Source organism: Mustela lutreola, chromosome 14 (assembly GCF_030435805.1).
Source record: "Mustela lutreola isolate mMusLut2 chromosome 14, mMusLut2.pri, whole genome shotgun sequence".
NCBI classification, from domain to species: domain Eukaryota; kingdom Metazoa; phylum Chordata; class Mammalia; order Carnivora; family Mustelidae; genus Mustela; species Mustela lutreola.
Window position 1 is genome coordinate 37,642,080 of NC_081303.1, and position 18,013 is coordinate 37,660,092.

The 18,013-nt window shown below is 53.3% G+C and overlaps 1 protein-coding gene across 1 annotated transcript in view; it reads right to left on the reverse strand.

The window, feature by feature from the left end:
- The window catches only part of CNIH3 (cornichon family AMPA receptor auxiliary protein 3), a 91,641-nt gene that overhangs the window by 26,485 nt on the left and 47,143 nt on the right, over positions 1-18,013 (reverse strand). Inside the window, exons 2-3 of the mRNA XM_059146632.1 lie at positions 17,356-17,424; positions 13,634-13,681 (exon numbers count right to left, since the gene is read on the reverse strand). Coding sequence (XP_059002615.1) covers positions 13,634-13,681; positions 17,356-17,424 — 117 coding nt within the window. The remainder of the gene's footprint in view (positions 1-13,633; positions 13,682-17,355; positions 17,425-18,013) is intronic.

Here is an 18,013-nt window from a genome sequence, read left to right on the forward strand (position 1 = left end):
ATAAACAAAAATCGTTATCATAATGACATCTACAAGCAGCCCTTCGTGTGAGAGCGCACATCACGAACCTGGGTTTGGTGCTGCCCCAGGCCCGCTGGGGAGACAGGCTCCGAGCTGATGAGAAAGACGGGGAACCTGGGACCCGTCCCGTGGGCATCTGACTCACTGTCTGGGCTCGGGCGGCTGGCTCTGGGCGCTGCTCCCAAGCAGGGAGCTCGCTGTCCCTTTCGTTTGGCCCTTCTCCCCCTGAGAATGAGGGGGGCCGTCTTCACAGGCTTTCCTCAGCGCAACTTTGCTTTTCATTCTGATGAACATGCCATAAATCCCATGGAAACAAGCAACGTCTTGTCCTTGCTTTCATTGGATTACCACCTGTTACTCACTGAGGAGAAATTCAAGGAAAGGCCAACACTCTCTCCTCACCACAGGGATGTCATCTTCATTAAAACCCTTCTCTGATGCATGGATCCTTCCCGCAAAACCTGCACATTGAAGTCCTAGCCCCCAGTACCTCAGAGAGGGTATTTAAGGTGGTCATTAAGATAAACGAGGTCATTAGGCTGGGTTGGTTGTGATCCAATATGACCTGCGTCTTTGACAGGGGACGCGTGAGGACACACAGACACGTAGAGGGACGACCATGTGAGGACACAGGGAGGTGGCTGTGGGCAAGCCGAGGGTCAGCCTCTGAAGGCACCAGCCCGCCTACACTTGATCTTGGACTCCCAGCCTCCACGACTGCGAAGAAATGAATTTCTGGCGTCTAAACTGCCCAGATGTGCCAGGCCTCACAACTAACATGGGTAGAGGGCGCTGCACCCTCCAACGACTCTTGTCAGCCAACCTGCCCCCAACAGTCTCTCAAAATTGTGAAGATGCCTTTGGTCTGAAGCTCTCAGCCTGCACTTGACTTGGAGGTTGGGGACCCGCTGAGAGGGGCAGGCGCATGGGACCCATGGGCGCAGGGACAAATGTTGGGTGCCCTGAGGTGGCATCCTGGCGCCTCTGAGGGACACAAAGGCAGGGGACTGTCCTGTGAAGCATGGACATGGATACACGAGGACTTCCAGAAGGATGGGAGCCTGGGAGTCAAGCCGGGTGACTCCACACCCATGACCATGGGTGGGGGCCATGGAGGAACTATGAGGCCACCCACCAAGCTGCCCTGGTGGCCTGCTGCTTGCAGGGAGAGCGCCGAGCGGGGAGCCAGGCGCCCAGACCACCACACGCACCGTGCTGTCTACTGGGGACAACCAGCATGTGCCTCTGACTTTCCCCTTCCTGCCCTCACTGCCTTCCTCTTCAAGTCCTGACGCTTGGCTCACGAGATGCTTTATGAATTAACAGGAAACAACCGGACATCGGTGTAGTTGGTGGCCCCAGCATGGAGAAAGCATCTGATAGCGTGGTGGCCAGGGTGAACTTCCAGCTCACCCAGGGAGGGGGACAACGGCCCTCGAACTGTCAGCGGTTCATCCTATTGGCATAATCTGAGGGCAGGAGCCCGGCTAAGTAGCTCCTTTCTTTGCTTCCCGCCAGGACACCAGCGGTCCTGACACCACTCTATGTGGATGCCTGGAGCACACTTGCCATGGTGAGGTCCCCGAGCAAAGACCACAGTAGCAGAGCTGTTCTCACTGTGGGCTCCCCGCCCACCTCCCTGCGCTCCGATAGGTGACCATTGTCCTCCATGATCCCATCATCCCTTGCACCATTTGGCAGACACAGAAAGGGAAAGGGATGGTGCTTGTGTCCCCCTGTGATGATGCCATTCTGTGTTCGTAGAGCCCGTCCAGGCAGCCAGCGCATTTCCCTGTCTACCGCCGGCTTATATGTATGAAACAAAACTCCACGTATTTTGTAACTGTCTGTGTGCCATGGACACGGCTTAGGGATCAGAGCCAGTGAAACTCTGTGCTGGAGGAGGACCAAGGCCCCGAGTTGCTTAAAGAACCACAAATCCCACATCAGTGGTGAATGCAGCCAGCACGGCAGCGCGGGTAACCCGGGGGGCGGGGACAGACACATCGGGAGCGTGGGACTGAGTTCCACACCTGCTGGGAGCCCCCAGCAAGGCTCATCTGAGTCCTGGGGGTCTCTGTGTCGATGCAGGTCAGCGCTGGGATCTCATTGTACAGACGGGCAGAGCCCAGGCATGCCACAGGGAACAAGGGACCATGAGATTTGGGGAATGTTGGCACATTCTGGGACCTAGAAACATGACCCAGAAATGTTTCGTGCTTTTTCAGCAACTGGGCAAAGGGCAAGAAAGGCCGTCTGGGAGGGTAAGCATTTGGGTGTCGCAGGGCAGGCTGTGGGGGGGCGGTTGTTGAAAACAGGAGGTTTTGCTCCTTGTCACATTGTGGGAAAGGGGGCTTCTGGAAGTAAAGCTGCACTGAGAAAAACAGGCTATGTGCAGATTGTGTGGAGCCCTCCACCTCCCCAGGGTGACCCTCTCCTCGGAAGCAGGCAGTCCGGCGCCTAACCCCCCGCCCCCAGCACATTCCTGCCCTTATTCTGCCACATTTAGGGAACCGGGGCGCTCTCACTCACACCCTGAGGAGCATGCCAGGGCGTGCCACCCCACACCTGCTTCGCCAGAGCTGGGCTTATCTTCCAACTCCGAGATCAGCAGCCTCGCCCCAGGGGCTTCCCAAATCCCGATGCTCAGGCCATGTCCCACACCCATGGGACAGACTTTGGGGGTGGGACCCAGTGGGTGCCGATGGGCAGGCAGGTTGAGAACTGGCGCTCAGACCCCATCTGCTACCGTGCTCACGCACCGGGCAGCGAGGGACGCTCCACAAGACAAAGCGCGTCACACAGGCCACCGGCCTCTCTGGTCCTGTCCCCGCCTTAATTCCATGCTCAGCAGACAGATTTCCGCTATAAGCCATTATGTGGCCACCAGGCTCTAGTGCCCTGGTTCATTTAGCTGATTAACATAAAGCAGACACCATGCTTGACAAGGTGGTAGAGACACAAATTAGGAGGGCATGATCCTGTCCTTCAAAAATGCAATTATGTAAAACGTGTGTACATACAGCTCTAACATAAGGTCCCATGTGGTTGGGGCTTCGGGAAACTCTGAGGCAGGAAGTCAGGAAAAAAGCAAGACCCATTTTAGCTGGACTGAGCGTATCTCCACAGTTCTCTCTCTCTCTCAGTCTCTCTCTCTCTCTCTCACACACACACACACACACACACATCCATCCCCCACAGCATATGACACCAGGCCATGGGCACAGCAGCTGCTAAATGATTTCCAGTCAAATGAATGAATCCAGTCAGCTTAGTGCCCGCTGGAACGCGCCAAGCCAACATCCGGGAGGCCTTGGCCCCCCTCTCCAGCCCCACGATGCACAGGCTTCTCCAGGTTAGCACCAGCACCCCAACCTCCAGGACCCCATCTCTCCCCACCCCACCCCCACCTCTGCCTGGCAGGGCCCCTCCCCCTACTCATGCAGTGCATAACTGTGGCCATGAGCTCTGTGCTGGTGGTCTGCTTGACTGATTCGAGTCGAGATCTCTCTTTTTCCCTGGAACAAAATCCCTGCTCTTTGGCTGATCCCCCCCAAAATAAGACCAGCTGTGTCTACTTGCCTAAGATCTGGCCAATGAGTTAAGTGGAAGATCTGGCCCTTTCCCCTCTCCTCCTCCCCCCGGGGCTTGAAGGGACACCGTGGTGTGACACCCCTGCAGACTGCATGGACAGGCAGGGGGAGTTTGGGTCCCCAGACGAACCCTTGGGACAGAGTCTCCTCTTACCACATCCCGTTCTGGACGGGGTGAGCATCCCCGACAGTGAGCGCCCTGTGTCCTTCACTGCCAGTGGCTCCCACACTCATCATTTGCTCCTGCCTCCCACAACCGCAGCACTGGGAATTCCTTTTTACACTCAGGAGAGGAGAGTGGGGTTACAAAAAGCAGCCAATGACTGGGCGACTTCTCACGGCAAAACCACCGGCTCCGTAACTCCACCCAGAACCTCAGACTGTGAGACAGGCCTTGCCAACAGCCACAGGGAGGGCATCGGCTTCCTTTTCTGGTCCACATGACTGTGGAGACCAGAAGGGAAACCAGGTGCTTGTCACTCTTAGTCAGTGGCCTGCAGAGATGGGTCCCTTGTGTGCAGTAAGAAGCTGGGGAAGGCATAGAAAGTTACCAGTTCCCACAGACAGGAGCAGCAAGGGAGAAAGGGTGTGGGCATGGGCTCTGGAGCCAGACCCAGGATCTGGGTGACCTTACCACCTGCTGGTGACCATCACACTACCCACTTCACAGGAGATGCCACTCGTGGCCATCCCAGGGTCCCTGCACAAACCCGCTGAGCCTGCACTCCCCGGAATGAGGCATATGTATGTGACTGTGAGTGTGCATGGTGTGTGCAGGTTTATAGGACTTTGTGCGTGTGTGCACCGTGCCTGTGTGTGTATTAGCCTAGTCAGCTGCCCACACCCTCTGCACAACATGGCTTTGTTGGATGCATGCATCTACATGTACGCAAACAGAGAGATTTGCAGGGACTTGTTTGTGTAAATGCTGGGGAAGTCCCAGTTCTGCAGGGTAGACCCGCAGGCCAGAGATCCAGGGAGGCCCCATGTTGCAGTTGAAGTCTGTGGAATTCCCTCTTGCTTGGAGAGGTCAGGTTTTTTTCTTTGAGGGCTTCAACTGATTACACAAGGCTCACGCTCATTGAGGAGACCAATCGTTTTTATTCAAAGTCCACCAATCTAAATATTAGTCTCACCTACAAACACCCTCATAGATCCATCTAGAATCATGTCAGACCACGTGTCTGAGAGCTGTGGCCAGCCAGGCTGACACCTGAAATCAGCCATCACTGGGGGTGGGCATTCAGGAATCCATACTTTCAACAACCTCCCCAAGGTGATGTGAAGCCCTGCCAAGTCTGGGGACCACTCTCAGTGAGGCACCTCAAGGTCACTGCCGGTTTCAAGGCTCTCCCTCCACCTCCACAAGGGTCGCTGGCCGTCCTCAGTGGAGTGGAACCAGTCTTCCTCACGTGGGGCCTCGAAGACGTTCCCTCCACGCAGGGCTAAGGACACAGTGAGCCGGGGCTGCTCCTCAGGCCCAGGGCTGCCTGCCATTGGCCACACTCCCTGGCTAGAAGCTCATCTCTCCTTCCCCTCTTCCATAGCAGATATAGTTCTCCAGACCCTGGGAGCTGCTTGAGAATCCCCAGGACATCTGCCAACCACTCAAATCACCAGAAACATCTCACTAAGTCCCTCCAGCATGGCTGCCCACAGACGCCCCTATGGGGCATTATCCAATAACAGGGCAGAAGACTCCCAGGCAGCACGTCCAACGGTCCCACAGATCTGTCTCCTGCTTCAACCCTGTGCCCCTGCAACCATTTAACGTCTTATTTGGAGTTTCTTACGACCCATCAGCCATGAGCTCCCAGATGCATCAGAGTCATTCCATGGACACGGACGTCACTGTCGACCTCCTGGTCCACCCGTGGGCCTCTTACTCCCACACCCACCTCTCTCCAGGCTTCTATTTGCACCGGAAGGACGTGGCTCTGGAGGGTGTGGGCCACTTCTCCCGCAAACTGGCTGAGGAGAAGTGGACACTGAGCGCCCTGAAAGGAGAACCAGTGTAGCCCTGGGGTCAGACCCTGGACACCACGGAAGCCACCTGGGTTCTAGAGAAGAGCCTGCACTGGACCCTTGTGGGATCAACGTGCCTGGGTTCTGCTTACATGGACCCCCATCTCTGTGACTTCCCAGATGAGCAGATGAGCTCATCCAGAAGCCGGGCGGCCCCCAGGCAAGACTGGGCGAGCATCTCTTCGAAAGGCTCACCCCCAGGCACTATGAGGTGCCTCTGGAGCCCCATAGCCCTTGGGGCCCCCCAGTGGACCCCCATGTTGAGCTTGTGTCTGAGCCTCTCCCTGCAGCCATGAGGCAGCTTTTTAACCTACTCCCGGGGCCCTCACCCAAGCCCTAGACCACATGGAAACAATAAAGTTTTCTGTAGCAGAAAAGAAAAAAAAAAAAAACCCTCCCAAGACCTCCTACAGCAGAACTTCTGGAAGTGGTTTCTAGCAGAGCACCTTAGAAGACCTACACTGGGGGCAGGGGGTGCACCTGGGGGGCTCAGTCAGTTAAGCGTCTGCCTTCAGCTCAGGTCATGATCCCAGGGTCCTGGTATCAAGCCCCACGTCGGGCTCCCTACTCAGCGGGAATCCACTTCTCCTCTGGCCCTCCCCCTGCTTACGCTCTATCTCTCTCTCTCTCTTTCAAATAGATTTTTAAAATCTTAAAAAAAAAAAAAAAAAAAAAAAGAAGATCTTTATGGGGGGTTTCGACACACACAGTGGTCAGGAACCACCACTTCCACTAATAATAGACACAATAAAGCAGTGCATTGTTTACCGCTTCTGACATGATGCTCGCACACGATTTTGCACAAGACAGATCACAAAACTTTCCTGCCAGTGGTAAGTGTCCTCCGTGGGCAGGAAGTAGAAGTCCTGGGTGTAGCATGCACACTGGAGACAGCAAGGCCGTGCTGCAGTGTTGGGAGGGTGCTGGGTGGCTGACAGGCTCACTCACTAGCTCAGGAACATGTTCACAGCCCTGGCCTAAAAACATGCAGGATCCAAATCCATAACATGGATCTACTGCCAATTTCTGCACATGGCTGGCTTCCAGGGCTGCTTGCAAACAGAACCATGGAGAAGTCCTTTAAGACCCATGGCATGAATGAGGTCACCTCTTTGGGGGAAGTGAGCTAAGACCTCTGTACAGCTGTCATGACAAGAAGAACAGGCAGAGGTGCAAGTCCCCTGCGGACGGTCAGACTGCCCATGTCTTCCGCATCTACATGAACAGACCACTCACTTTGCACCAGAGAAAGGGAAAGGCTAGTTTTGAAATAACCAAGAATCTTTTCCACAACTTTTGCCAGGAATTGCAGACTATAAACATGGCAGCCTCATTCCCAGGCCTAACAGATGTCAGCTGGGTGAGGGATTGTAGCCTGGGGGGGAAAGACAGAACTCATGCGGAGGAAATGCTGCTCACAGTGGAACAGCCACTGGCACAAGGTAGGGATGTACCCAGGCCAGTGCCCTGAGCTCGGCCCCACAGAGGCATTAGTGATGTGGTCCCTGCCCCAGAGAGCTCACAGCTGGGTCCCTTTCTGTCCAGCCTTGGTGGCCTCGGCCGTGGCCATGCCAGTTAAGCGGCCCAGACATATGGCACTGATGTCATCTCACCACTAAGCCCGCGGGTCTCAGTTTCCCCATCTGAAAATGAGGGGTCTGGCCAGATGAACTCGAAGGTCGATTCCAGGTTTAGAATTTCATCTCCTGGTCCCATACCGAACATCAGCCTCGGGTCCCACATTGTGCTAAAATCCGGGGTCCTGAGGATGAACAAGACATTGGTGTCTACACACCACATCTTCGTTATCCATCCATCCATTGATGGACGCTTGGATTGTCTCTGCAACTTGGCTACTGTAAATAACGCCACGATGAACACAGGGGTGCACATGTCTCCCTGACTTAGGGTTTTCACTTCCTTTGGATAGATAACCTGAATTCGAATTGCTGGACTATAGGGCATTTCTATTTTTTACTTTTGAGGTTCCACCATCCTGTTTTCCAGAGCGGCTGCACCAGTTTGCATTCCCACCGATGGGCACGAGGGATCCCTTTTCCATATATCCTCACTGACACTTGTTATCCTGTGTCTTTTTGATGCAAGCTCTTCTAACAGGAGTCAGGTGATGTCTCCTTGTCCAGACCCCTGAATCTTAATCCCCTTCATACAGACACGTGGTAGATTGAATTATAGTGCCATTATGGTGCCAATGAACAGGCTCACTATATCCACACCGTTGCCTGTAAGTCCGTAGTCCCTCCCACTCCTGCCCTGCGTTAGGGAAGGTCACTGAGAGGACATGATCAACGGTTGACCCGTGAGGTGGACCCTGGTGATTAGGGCTCACTAACCCTTCCCCTGTCTTTGGAATGTGGGTCCTGTCTTCCCTGTTCCCAGGAGCCCCCCCCACAGCGGGATAGCCTTCAGACAGATGTGGTGCTGGGACTATGTGAACTGTCCATGGGACTAGGCCCCATTAAGGCTCTTTATAAACTTCTAAAACTCGGTGGGTGGATCCAGAGATCTACTCATCTCGTGGCTTCCCAAGACAAGCGCCACGTGTCCATCCCCTCACTTGTGAAGCCGGCCACCTGCCAGCCGGAGCGGCCTGCCTTTCTCCTGAGGCCCTCGCCGCCCTCTGCTCACACCTGGGAGGCTCCCGAGGCACTTTCAGACCAATAACCTGGCCTTGGTCATGTGACTCGCTTCAGCCAACAGGACACCAGTAGATCTGATGCAAATCGAACCTTGAAGTGTTTCCAAGCCTCCCGCAGCTTCTCTGTGACACCACAAGAAGGGCCTGGGCACATGCTGGAGGACCAGGAAGGAGCAGAACAAACACCCCCTTTTCCCTTAAGCCCAACCAACATGGGGGGAGCCAACCAGGTGACCCAGGGACCCACCAGAAATGGAAACTGGCTTAATCCTCTATTATCATCATAATGAAGAACTCAGAAAGACAGGGCCAACCAGCCTTGGGCCGGAGGAGTCAGAGCTGCTGCAGGGTCCTCTGCGGGTCCTGCGGTGGCCTTGGGAGCAGAGGGAAGGGGGGACAGGGCTCCTGCCCCCCCACCCCCCGACTTAGGGTTCAGCACCTCCGTGACAGCACCCCTGTTCACACAGCACGTAAAATGTTCCATCTTCCCCTGTGACTAACAAGGACTTTGCCACAGAAAGTGACTGGAAATACATTATACATGAGACACAGTTTCTGAACTGGTTGCAAGTGTTGTTCCAGGATATTTTTACTTCTCTTCAAACATTCCCTCCAGGGGTGAACTAACCTAACAAGAAGTTAAATGGAAATAGAAAAGAGTCTTGGAGGACTCCACTGGGCCCCATCCCGACAAGCCAGCCCAGGACAGGGCCCCCTCGGCCCTCTGTGGCTTCAGGGTCTTGTATCTTCCCTTCAAACAGCCCAGCGATGTTAGCGGAGCTCAGGTTCACAGGGTGCATGCTTCAGAGAACCAACAATTTCCCCAATCTGGGGATTAAAAATGTGGATTCTGATCAGGCCTGTCTTCAGATCCCAGCTCCACTGACCTGGGAAGCTTGAGAGGTAAACGTCTCCACGCCCCAGCTTCTCATCTATCAAGTGGGGTTCCAGTTCTTTCTTTTAAAGGCAGACAGTGGTCACTCAGGAAATGTAAGCAGCTCTCAGACCCGTCACGCTTTAGAAACCCTCCAGCCAATAGAGAATTCAGATCTGGAAGATTTCTGAGTCAAGGACGGCCTGTCTATGGTCACTGTTTGCGTGCCCCTTTTCACTGCATTACGTCTCTCAAATAAAATACACCACTCCCTCCAGAACCCCGCAGGAAGAACTGCACCAGCCACCAAAAAGTCAGTCCCTTATGGCAGGGATTAGAGAAAAAGGACCATCTTCGCTCTTCTTCCAAGTAGCTAATGCATGACAAACATTGTGATCCCAAGCGACGTGGGTCTTTCTCTCGGTTCCAGTCCGTTAATGCATTCAGTAGCCTCCTCTGAGGTCAAAGAAATGAGGGCAGAGTTTGAAGCCTTCCATTTATAAATGTGTAGAGTCAGCAAACAGCTGATGTCTACAGGCGCAGGACACAATCACTTTTTTAAAAAAGAATCTCCCCCTTATGTAAGTAGCACATGCTTACAGCCATTGCCTTAATAAGGCTGCATAACAGTGAGCCATTGCCTTAATAAGGCTGCATAACAAATCATTCCTAAATTCAGTGATAATCAGTCATACTTGCTCGTGCATCTAAAGGGCTCTGAGCTCCAGGTACGCTGGGGTCTGCCTCCCAGGCTCCTTGCACCAGTGGGTTGACCTTGGTGGTGTCAGAAGTTCAAGACAGCAGGGACACCCAGGACTCTGAAGACAGCAGCACACATGGCCGGCCCAACATGAGTGTGGGGGAGGGGACCTGCGCAATCACATGGGAAGGTCATGGGTACAGGCAGGGCTAACTTCAGGGACGGGACCCATGCAGACGCACATGACCCCACTGACATAGGGGAGGGGGAAGAATTGGGATCAACAGTGTGATCTTCCTACTCGCCAAACGGGCTCTGTGCTGAAACCAGGTCCTCACCGCTCCCCACCTCCTCCAACCCCGCTGGCGGGACCTCATCGTGGAACTCCTGCAGGGGACCTGGGATTCACGGCGTTCAGGTGTACCTCACCCCATGCTGCTGTCTCCGGCCCCGCAGGTGTGTTTCAGGTAAGTATGAAGGGGGAGCGGCACAGGTGGTCACTAGTGGTAACACGCGTGGCCTTAAAACCACCCTGTTCTTTCCAGATTAAAAGCTGGCACACCCGCCCCCTCCCACCAGCCTGATTATATCCCCGGGAACTTGACACCCCAGACCCCCAGGCCCATGCACTCCTCCTCCTCCTCCATGTCCCAAGGCAACTATTCAATGGAGGATGGGAGAATTATTCACCCACCAGGGGTTTTATTCACCCACCCACACAAATATCAGAAACCCACAGCGTGGTTGGAGACGTGCTTGTGGAGTTTGGGGGGCAAGTTGGAGATACACCTAAGTGTCAAAGCCAGAAGGGACATCCCAAATTCTGCCGCAGAGTCCCTTCCCCCTCGGGCAGGCTCAGCCCACACAAAACCATCACAGACTGTTGTCTGATGTGGCCCGAGGAAGGTGACATTTCATGGGCCCCCGGGGACAACCAAGTCCAGGTTCTGGTGAGCCCTGCTCACGAAGCCCACTGCTTCTCACGCCAACCTGGGTCTCCATATCAGCTCCTTCCCTCCAACCCTTTCCTGAAGGGGGAGACACAGCTAGGCCATCCCCCTGCAGGTCAGCCTCCTCCTCCAGGAGCCCGTGATGAGTCCAGCTCCCAAGCTGTCCTCTACCACGACCCACAGAGCCCACGTCCCGCTCCAGCGGGAGAGCAGCATGTGAAGTGGCTCTTGCCACGGAAAATGAATCCCACGCGTACGTTGACGCGAGAATCCTACAGTTCAGACAATTACCCAGAGAACACATTTTCTGATAATTAGAGAGCTAAAAATGGATCCACTTTGAAAATCCCTTCCTTCCTCCCGAGAAAGCTGAGGAGGTGGTTTAGCAACAATCAGCCGCAGAGATACATCACATTCTGGGTGTTTGGGGGACAAGTTCCAAGAAATTTCTTGGAAGGTACAGTTCCCAGAAGGTGGCGGGGCTAACCAGACCTGCTGGCCCTCCCCACGTCCCCGGCAAGGGCTCCAGCTGGGAAGGCCACCGGCCACGGGCCACCTCACCTGCCTCGGCACTGGGTATGCACAAAGGGATGTCACAGGGCACTCCTGGCAGCCGCCGAGGGTCAGGTGACAGGAGACGTGGGGCAGCTCAGAGGCTCACACACCTGTATCCTCTGGCTGAATCTCAAAGCAGGTGCACGGGGAGGGCTCTGTTCTCACCGCCCCCGAGTTAGAGTTTCACCGAGGGCTGGATGGATAATCAGGGGCAGGGACAGCCTCCAGTTGCAGCAGAAGCCTGCATACCCCACCGCCTCTCCCATGGAAGGGCTCAAAGCTGGCAGGGAGCAGACGCGGGTCAGGTTACCGCATAGACCCCAAGGAGGGCAGCGGGAGTGGACAAGGTAGGAGAAGCTGTCAGTTAGGGACCTGCCAGGTCAATGGCAAATGCAATAAAGAGTTACATGTGATTTTAAAAATACGAATCTGATGTAAGTAGTAAATGTAGTAAAATATAGTAAATGTACATGTTTCGGGCTCGGTTCTCAAGCAGCACAGGACACGCAATCGGGCACAGCTGTGATACCTAAGAACTTGAAGTCAGTGTTTCCTGTCCTCATGTGTCTGCCATGGGCCCTCCTCCCTGATGTTTCCCGCTAACGAGGAACAGCATCTGCATCTGCATGCACCAGAGCAGTAGAGGCCATGGCATGGCAGGGAAGGACCACATGAAAAGGACAAGAAACAAAAAAAGGTACTTGGAGTGTGTTTCCTGGAACAAAATGCCTCCATCTACTGTTGATAGAAATTTATGCAAACTGTCTGTAAATTTGCAAATGGTAATGCTAATTCCTGCCCAGCCTCTGTTCTTTCATGGCCTCGGCTTTGACCTTGGGCTATAAGGAGGAGCCTGGCAGAGGCAGCCACTTGCCACTGTTCAGCCAGAGTCCGTGCTGAAGGGTGAGCCAGACTCATGAGATGGGTATGGATTATTACCCTGCAGGAGAATCCTGGAGGTATATTCAGGACAGAAGGAAGGGAGGAATCGTGACAGACACTTAGGGGTCAAACTGGAAGCTAAAGGGGTTACTGGTGTCCAAGATACGACGAGGGAAAATAACTGACAAATTCATGAATTGCCCTTAAAACCAAATGTCATGTGTTTTCTTACATCATCCTCTACTCTGGATTGCTAATATTTTTCACATGTATTTTCCTTATCTGACCACCTCTCCCTGCTGCAACCCACCAGCTGGGGAACTCTGCCACACCGAGGGTCCAGGAAAACATGAACGGACAAGTAAGTAGCTGGGAAAATAAGTAACTGCTTCATTAAGCTTGCTCCTCCCATGAAAGGTGCCATTATGGAAGTAGAGAAAAAAATTCAAAAGAGCACAGTTATTGTCCTCCATTAATGTTGGCAGGGTAGTTGTTTCTCTCCTATTCACCTAAGACTCTGGGTTGACAGATGGCTTCCCCATGTCCCATGTGCTTTGAACAGAGACTGGGGATGTCCTTTGGTTCCAGGCAATGGGCCCTGCTTCCTTGACCTGCCAGCAGCTGTTCCCTGCACTTTGCCGCAGAAAGCAGGCACGGGCCTGACTGGGGAGCGGCAGTTGCTCTGCCGCAGGGCCTCCCTGGTTATGTCAGAGAGGCATGCTAAAAACCAAGTGTGAGTTGCATGTGCACACGTGACCATGTGTGCACATGTGACCGTGCATGCACACATGACCGTGCGTGCACACATGACTGTGCATGTACACGCAGGCTTCCCAGACACACTTAGGGCCACTGTGACTGACCACCCATCCATTCAAACAACTCTCCCAATGCTTGGCTCCCCCTTCAGCAACATTTCCCGTCCCGGTCGTAAAACACTCCCAGTGACACTGTCCATCAGACTGCAAAGCTGAGTGGCAGGCTGAAACCTCAAAGGAAACCCACCATCTAGTTTAAAATGTCCCTGAGTGCAGCACCAGCCAGGAACAAAGGCTGCGAGGGAACCTGAGCTGGAAATGTCATCCGTCATCACGAGAAAGGAAAGAACCTCTAAGTCCAACCAGAGGGTACCTGCAAATATCCAGCACTGCCTGTCACTTTGATTGATGGCCACCCTTCTAATGAGCTCCTTTTATCTCTGGAGGTTTCCAACCAACATAAGGCTCCGTTGCTCCCCCCATCCCCTCCCCTGCCATTTGCCTTTTCGGGGAGACAGCACCGGAGCAGGCACTGAGCCTCACTTGCCCCTTCCACTGGGTGACCAGCCACGCCCATGGGACCATCCATCCCCAGGCGTGGAGCTCCCGCACTGACCTTTCTCAGGAGGAAGCAGATGCGCTCGATGTTCCTCAGCCGTTCCCTCTATCAGGGTGCACAGGAAAGAAGAAGAGGGGAGGTTAGATGCTCTGCTGAAGGAACGTGAGCAGCCCCCACAGTCCGCCCCCTGGGAGAGGAGGCAGAACACCCCTGAGGCCTGCAGGCTCCCTCCCAGCAGCTCCTAACCAGAGTTTTTGCTCATAGCACTCAATAGCAAAAACAACAAACAACAACAACAAAAAAACCCACAAATAATCCAAATGAAAATATGCAGAGGATCTGAACAGGTATTTTTCCAAAGAAGACATACAGCTAGCCGCAGGTACATGAAAAGGTGGTGGTCACTGACGATCAGGGAAATGCATATCAAAACTGCAGTGAGCGGTCACTTCACACTTGTCAGAATGGCTGTTACCCACAAGACAAGAGACAACAGGTGCCGCCGAGGACGTGGAGGACAGGGGACCCTCATGTGCTATTGCTGGGAATGGAAATTGGGGTGGCTGCTACAAAAACATTCGGGAGGTTCCTCAGAGAGTTAAAAAACAGAACTACTGTATCATCCAGCAATTCTACTTCCAGATGTCTCCCTGGAGGGGATGAAGTCACTGTCTGGAAAAGGTATCGGCACTTCTGTGTTCATGGCAGCAACATTTATAACGGCCTGAGTGTCCCTGGATGCACTAATGGGCAAGGAAAATGTTGTGTATGTATACATAAATACACACCATAGCGTACTACATTACAGTAGACTCTCACACTCACGGTACGCACACAGGAATATTATTCAGCCATAAAAAGAAGGCAATCCTGCCACTGCCAACTACGAGGATGGACCCTGAGGGTACACTCAGCGAAATAAGCCCGAAAAAGACAAGTACCTTATGATCTCGCTTCTACATGGAATCTAAAAACAAAACAAAACAACAACAGAGCAAACTCACGGAAAAGGAGATCAGGTGTGTGGTTATGAGAGACAGGGAGCAGGGGAGAGAGAACTGGTTGGAGAGGGTCAAAGGTACAAACTTCTGGTTAGAAGACAACAAAGACCTCGGGGCGCCCTCAAGGCTGAGTCAGCCCTCCCGGGATTACCGCCCACCCACTTTCTCCAGAGCACAGATTAGAGTCTAAGGTAAGGGAAGTTCTCTGCCATTGAGTCTATTTTTCTAAAGTGAGGGCATTTAGAGGAAGGAATCATCCCACTAAATTAGACACCAACAGTGCCCCCAGGCTAAGAGGTTTCCAGACATCGAAGTCCATCCCCGGAGCCTGGCTCAAGGGCTGAGAACAGGAGCCTGCATCCAGGCGGGAGGTGATGGTCACGTCACACACACACTGCTTGCCTCTGCCCCTTTCCCGCAGTGACTTTCTTGTTTTCCAAAGCCCCTCTGAGCACAGCTGCAGCATCTGCCAATGCTTCATTACAACGTAATTTGGTGACCATGGACGTGAAGCAAATGAACTTGCTCACGTATCTGAAGAAGACAGGTGGCTGGGCCACTTGAGCTTCCCTAATTGAATCATACCGTGATTCCTTTGCATCTGTTAAGCCCTGAGGAAAGAGCCCGCATCAGGACAAATTAGTGTCCCCATGGCTGGGAAGACAGACCATGTCCTCTGCAACAAACCCCATGTGTGTCCACACACATGTGCATACACAAACCCCAGACACCACTGGACATTGAGGCCGCCTACATGGAGAGTAAGGGGAAAGGTGTGAGGGGCCAGGCATGGATAGGGAACGCACTAACTCCTTCCCCACAGGCTAGTCGTCTGGTGGCTCCCCTTACCTGACAGGGATACTAAAGGGTCCACTAGTAAAGGGAAGGGAAGGGCTGAATGAGAAACTACGAGTAAAACAAGGCCCTCCTCCTCCCTTTCAACTCCTGGAAAGGGGTCCACCCCGACGGCCCCACAAGATTTGGAGCTCTAGGGGGTCTCCGACCCAGAGAGCCAGTGAGCCTGGGGCTCGTTTGTAGAGCAACTGTTTGTAAGGTAAGTCCACCTAAAGCAGGGTCACCAACCGGTGCGGTAGCTTCTCCAAGCCACCTGAGACGGAGACGCAGATTCGGGGGCTCTACAGAGCCCAAAAGACCTTGCACATGAGTTAATGAGACATCCAAAAAACTTAACTTCCTGCTGGGGATGAAATAGTAGGAACCAAGAAAATACATTTGCTACTCTCCCAATGGAGAGTTTTAATGGATTTTTTTAGAAATCTTGGAGAAGAGTCCTCTCCCAGGGAGACTTCAGTCTGCCCATGGCTGGCAGGGTCCAAGCTCCTTGATTAAGTCATTACCCAGTTAGAAGTGTGGCTTTCATAATAAGAGTGAAGAGCTGAGACCCAGCCTTCATGCTACACCGCATTCTCCCCACTGTGAGCACGTACTATGTGCAGGCTGAGCGCCTACTGTGTGCAGGCTTCGTTCCCGCACTGAGCTTCCCCAGAAGCATGCGTGTCAGTCCTATATTCTCCACTCCGTCTGGCGGAAACACAGAACTTGCCATGGCCGGAGGGACGAGGCTCCACAAAGCCATCTCTGGTTTCGCCGATCACCTGGGCTGAATTGGCAGGACAGAATGGAGCAGAGGACACGTGTCTGCACTAGTGTGTGCCTGGGCACCCGGATAGGAGGAGGGAAAGCAGGCTCCCTCAGACTAGAGCAGCTCGGGACACCTGGTGGGGACCAATGGGCCAGGTGTGTGACACTAGTGCCAAACACAAAATATCCAGGAAGAAATGAGACCAGGGGAGGGCGTTACCCTTCAGGCCTGGTGCTGCCAAGTCATCACAGGTGGGTGATGGGGAGACCGGCAGATGGAAACAAAATGGATTTTAATGCCAAGTACGTGTCACGAAGCCTAAGCAGTTTTCAAGTGCATCTTAGAGATTCTTGCAACTTGCCACAAATTCCAGCTTCACACCATCAACTTTGAAAGGTTTTGGCTCTATTTTACAGAACTAAAGAATCTGATGCCCAAGGATTATAAAATCAGGCATTAGAAAATCAAATGTTTGAAAGAGACAACATTGAGAAGGCAGGTGGTAAGAACACGGGCTCTGGGGACAGGCAGACCTCCAGTCCCTGGCCCATTCATTGGAAGTAGGGTTCTCCTCCTGTTCCTGCCAAGGCTGCTTTCCCCATGCACTCCAGGGCACACGGGGACAGCAGCCAGATGGAATGGTCAGATCGGCGCGTGCTGAGCTTGGGGCCAAGGACCAGACAGCATCAGATTCTCCAGTGGGAGGCAAGCTGACCTCAGGCTCACAGAGCTTCTCGAGAGGAGCGGTGGATATGGACATGGGCCCAGGGTCTCTATACGTCCACCCACTCTGTGTGTCTCCCTCTGAGAGACCAGGCCAAGCGCAGCGGGCAGACAGCCGCTAAGGGTCCCATACCCTGACAGCAGGCTGGCCGACATGGAGCCTCTCTCCTTATTCAAGATGAATAACCAGAAACACCAGCACGAGGCCTTGAAGACTCGACCATCAGAGCACAGTAGGCCTTTCCCACCTGGCTTCCTGGGATCAAAATATTTCACTTTGCAAGATGCTATGTCGGGACCTGGTGGACCTCAAGAATGAGAGGGGTCCCCAACGGCCCTGAGTCAGGAGATGAGGCACTTTATCCACTCCCCCCATCAGAATATCCCTCCTCCATGGGCCCTGGAAACCCGCTTGGACGCCACCCTGCACCCCTCTGACACCCACTACTTACTGCGTGAACGGGGTTACACTGGTCTATGGGGCTCTTAAAATCCGTCCTTAACTCATCGAAGGCAATGATCTGAAATGGAACGTGCAGAACCAAGAAGTTAGTTCAAAGGTGAATCAGTGCACCACGTCTCCCTGTAGATTTGCTTCAAAATGATATAGGAGGCAGGAAGAAGGTACCCGTGACCTAAGAATGGCCAGGAGGTGGTTGCCGTCAAAGCTGGTGATGGATACCTGGGGCTGATGGTCCTCCTCTGTCTTCTTCTTATGCTTCAAATTCCCCAAAGTAGGGAAAGGACAAGATACTGTTCAAGGGCACGCACCTGCCATGAGGAGGCAGGGAAGTCCTACAGACCTAACGCAGTCTAGTGCACACATACAACACTGTACTCTAAACCTTAAACTGACCAAGAAAGGAGCTCTTAAGTGATAACTATGTGTGGGGACAGAGGGTAGCTAATCCTACAAGGGGATTCCTCAACATTCCTGTATCAAATTGATACATTGTATACCTAAACTTACACAATGTTGCAAGCTAAAGGTATTTATCTCAATGGTTGTGAAGCCCTCAAGGCTTCACACGCTTTGCTTCCCGAGCTTTATAAAGACATGGAGCAAACTCCATTACGGTGACGGCAGGTACAGGTACGGTGACGGTGTGG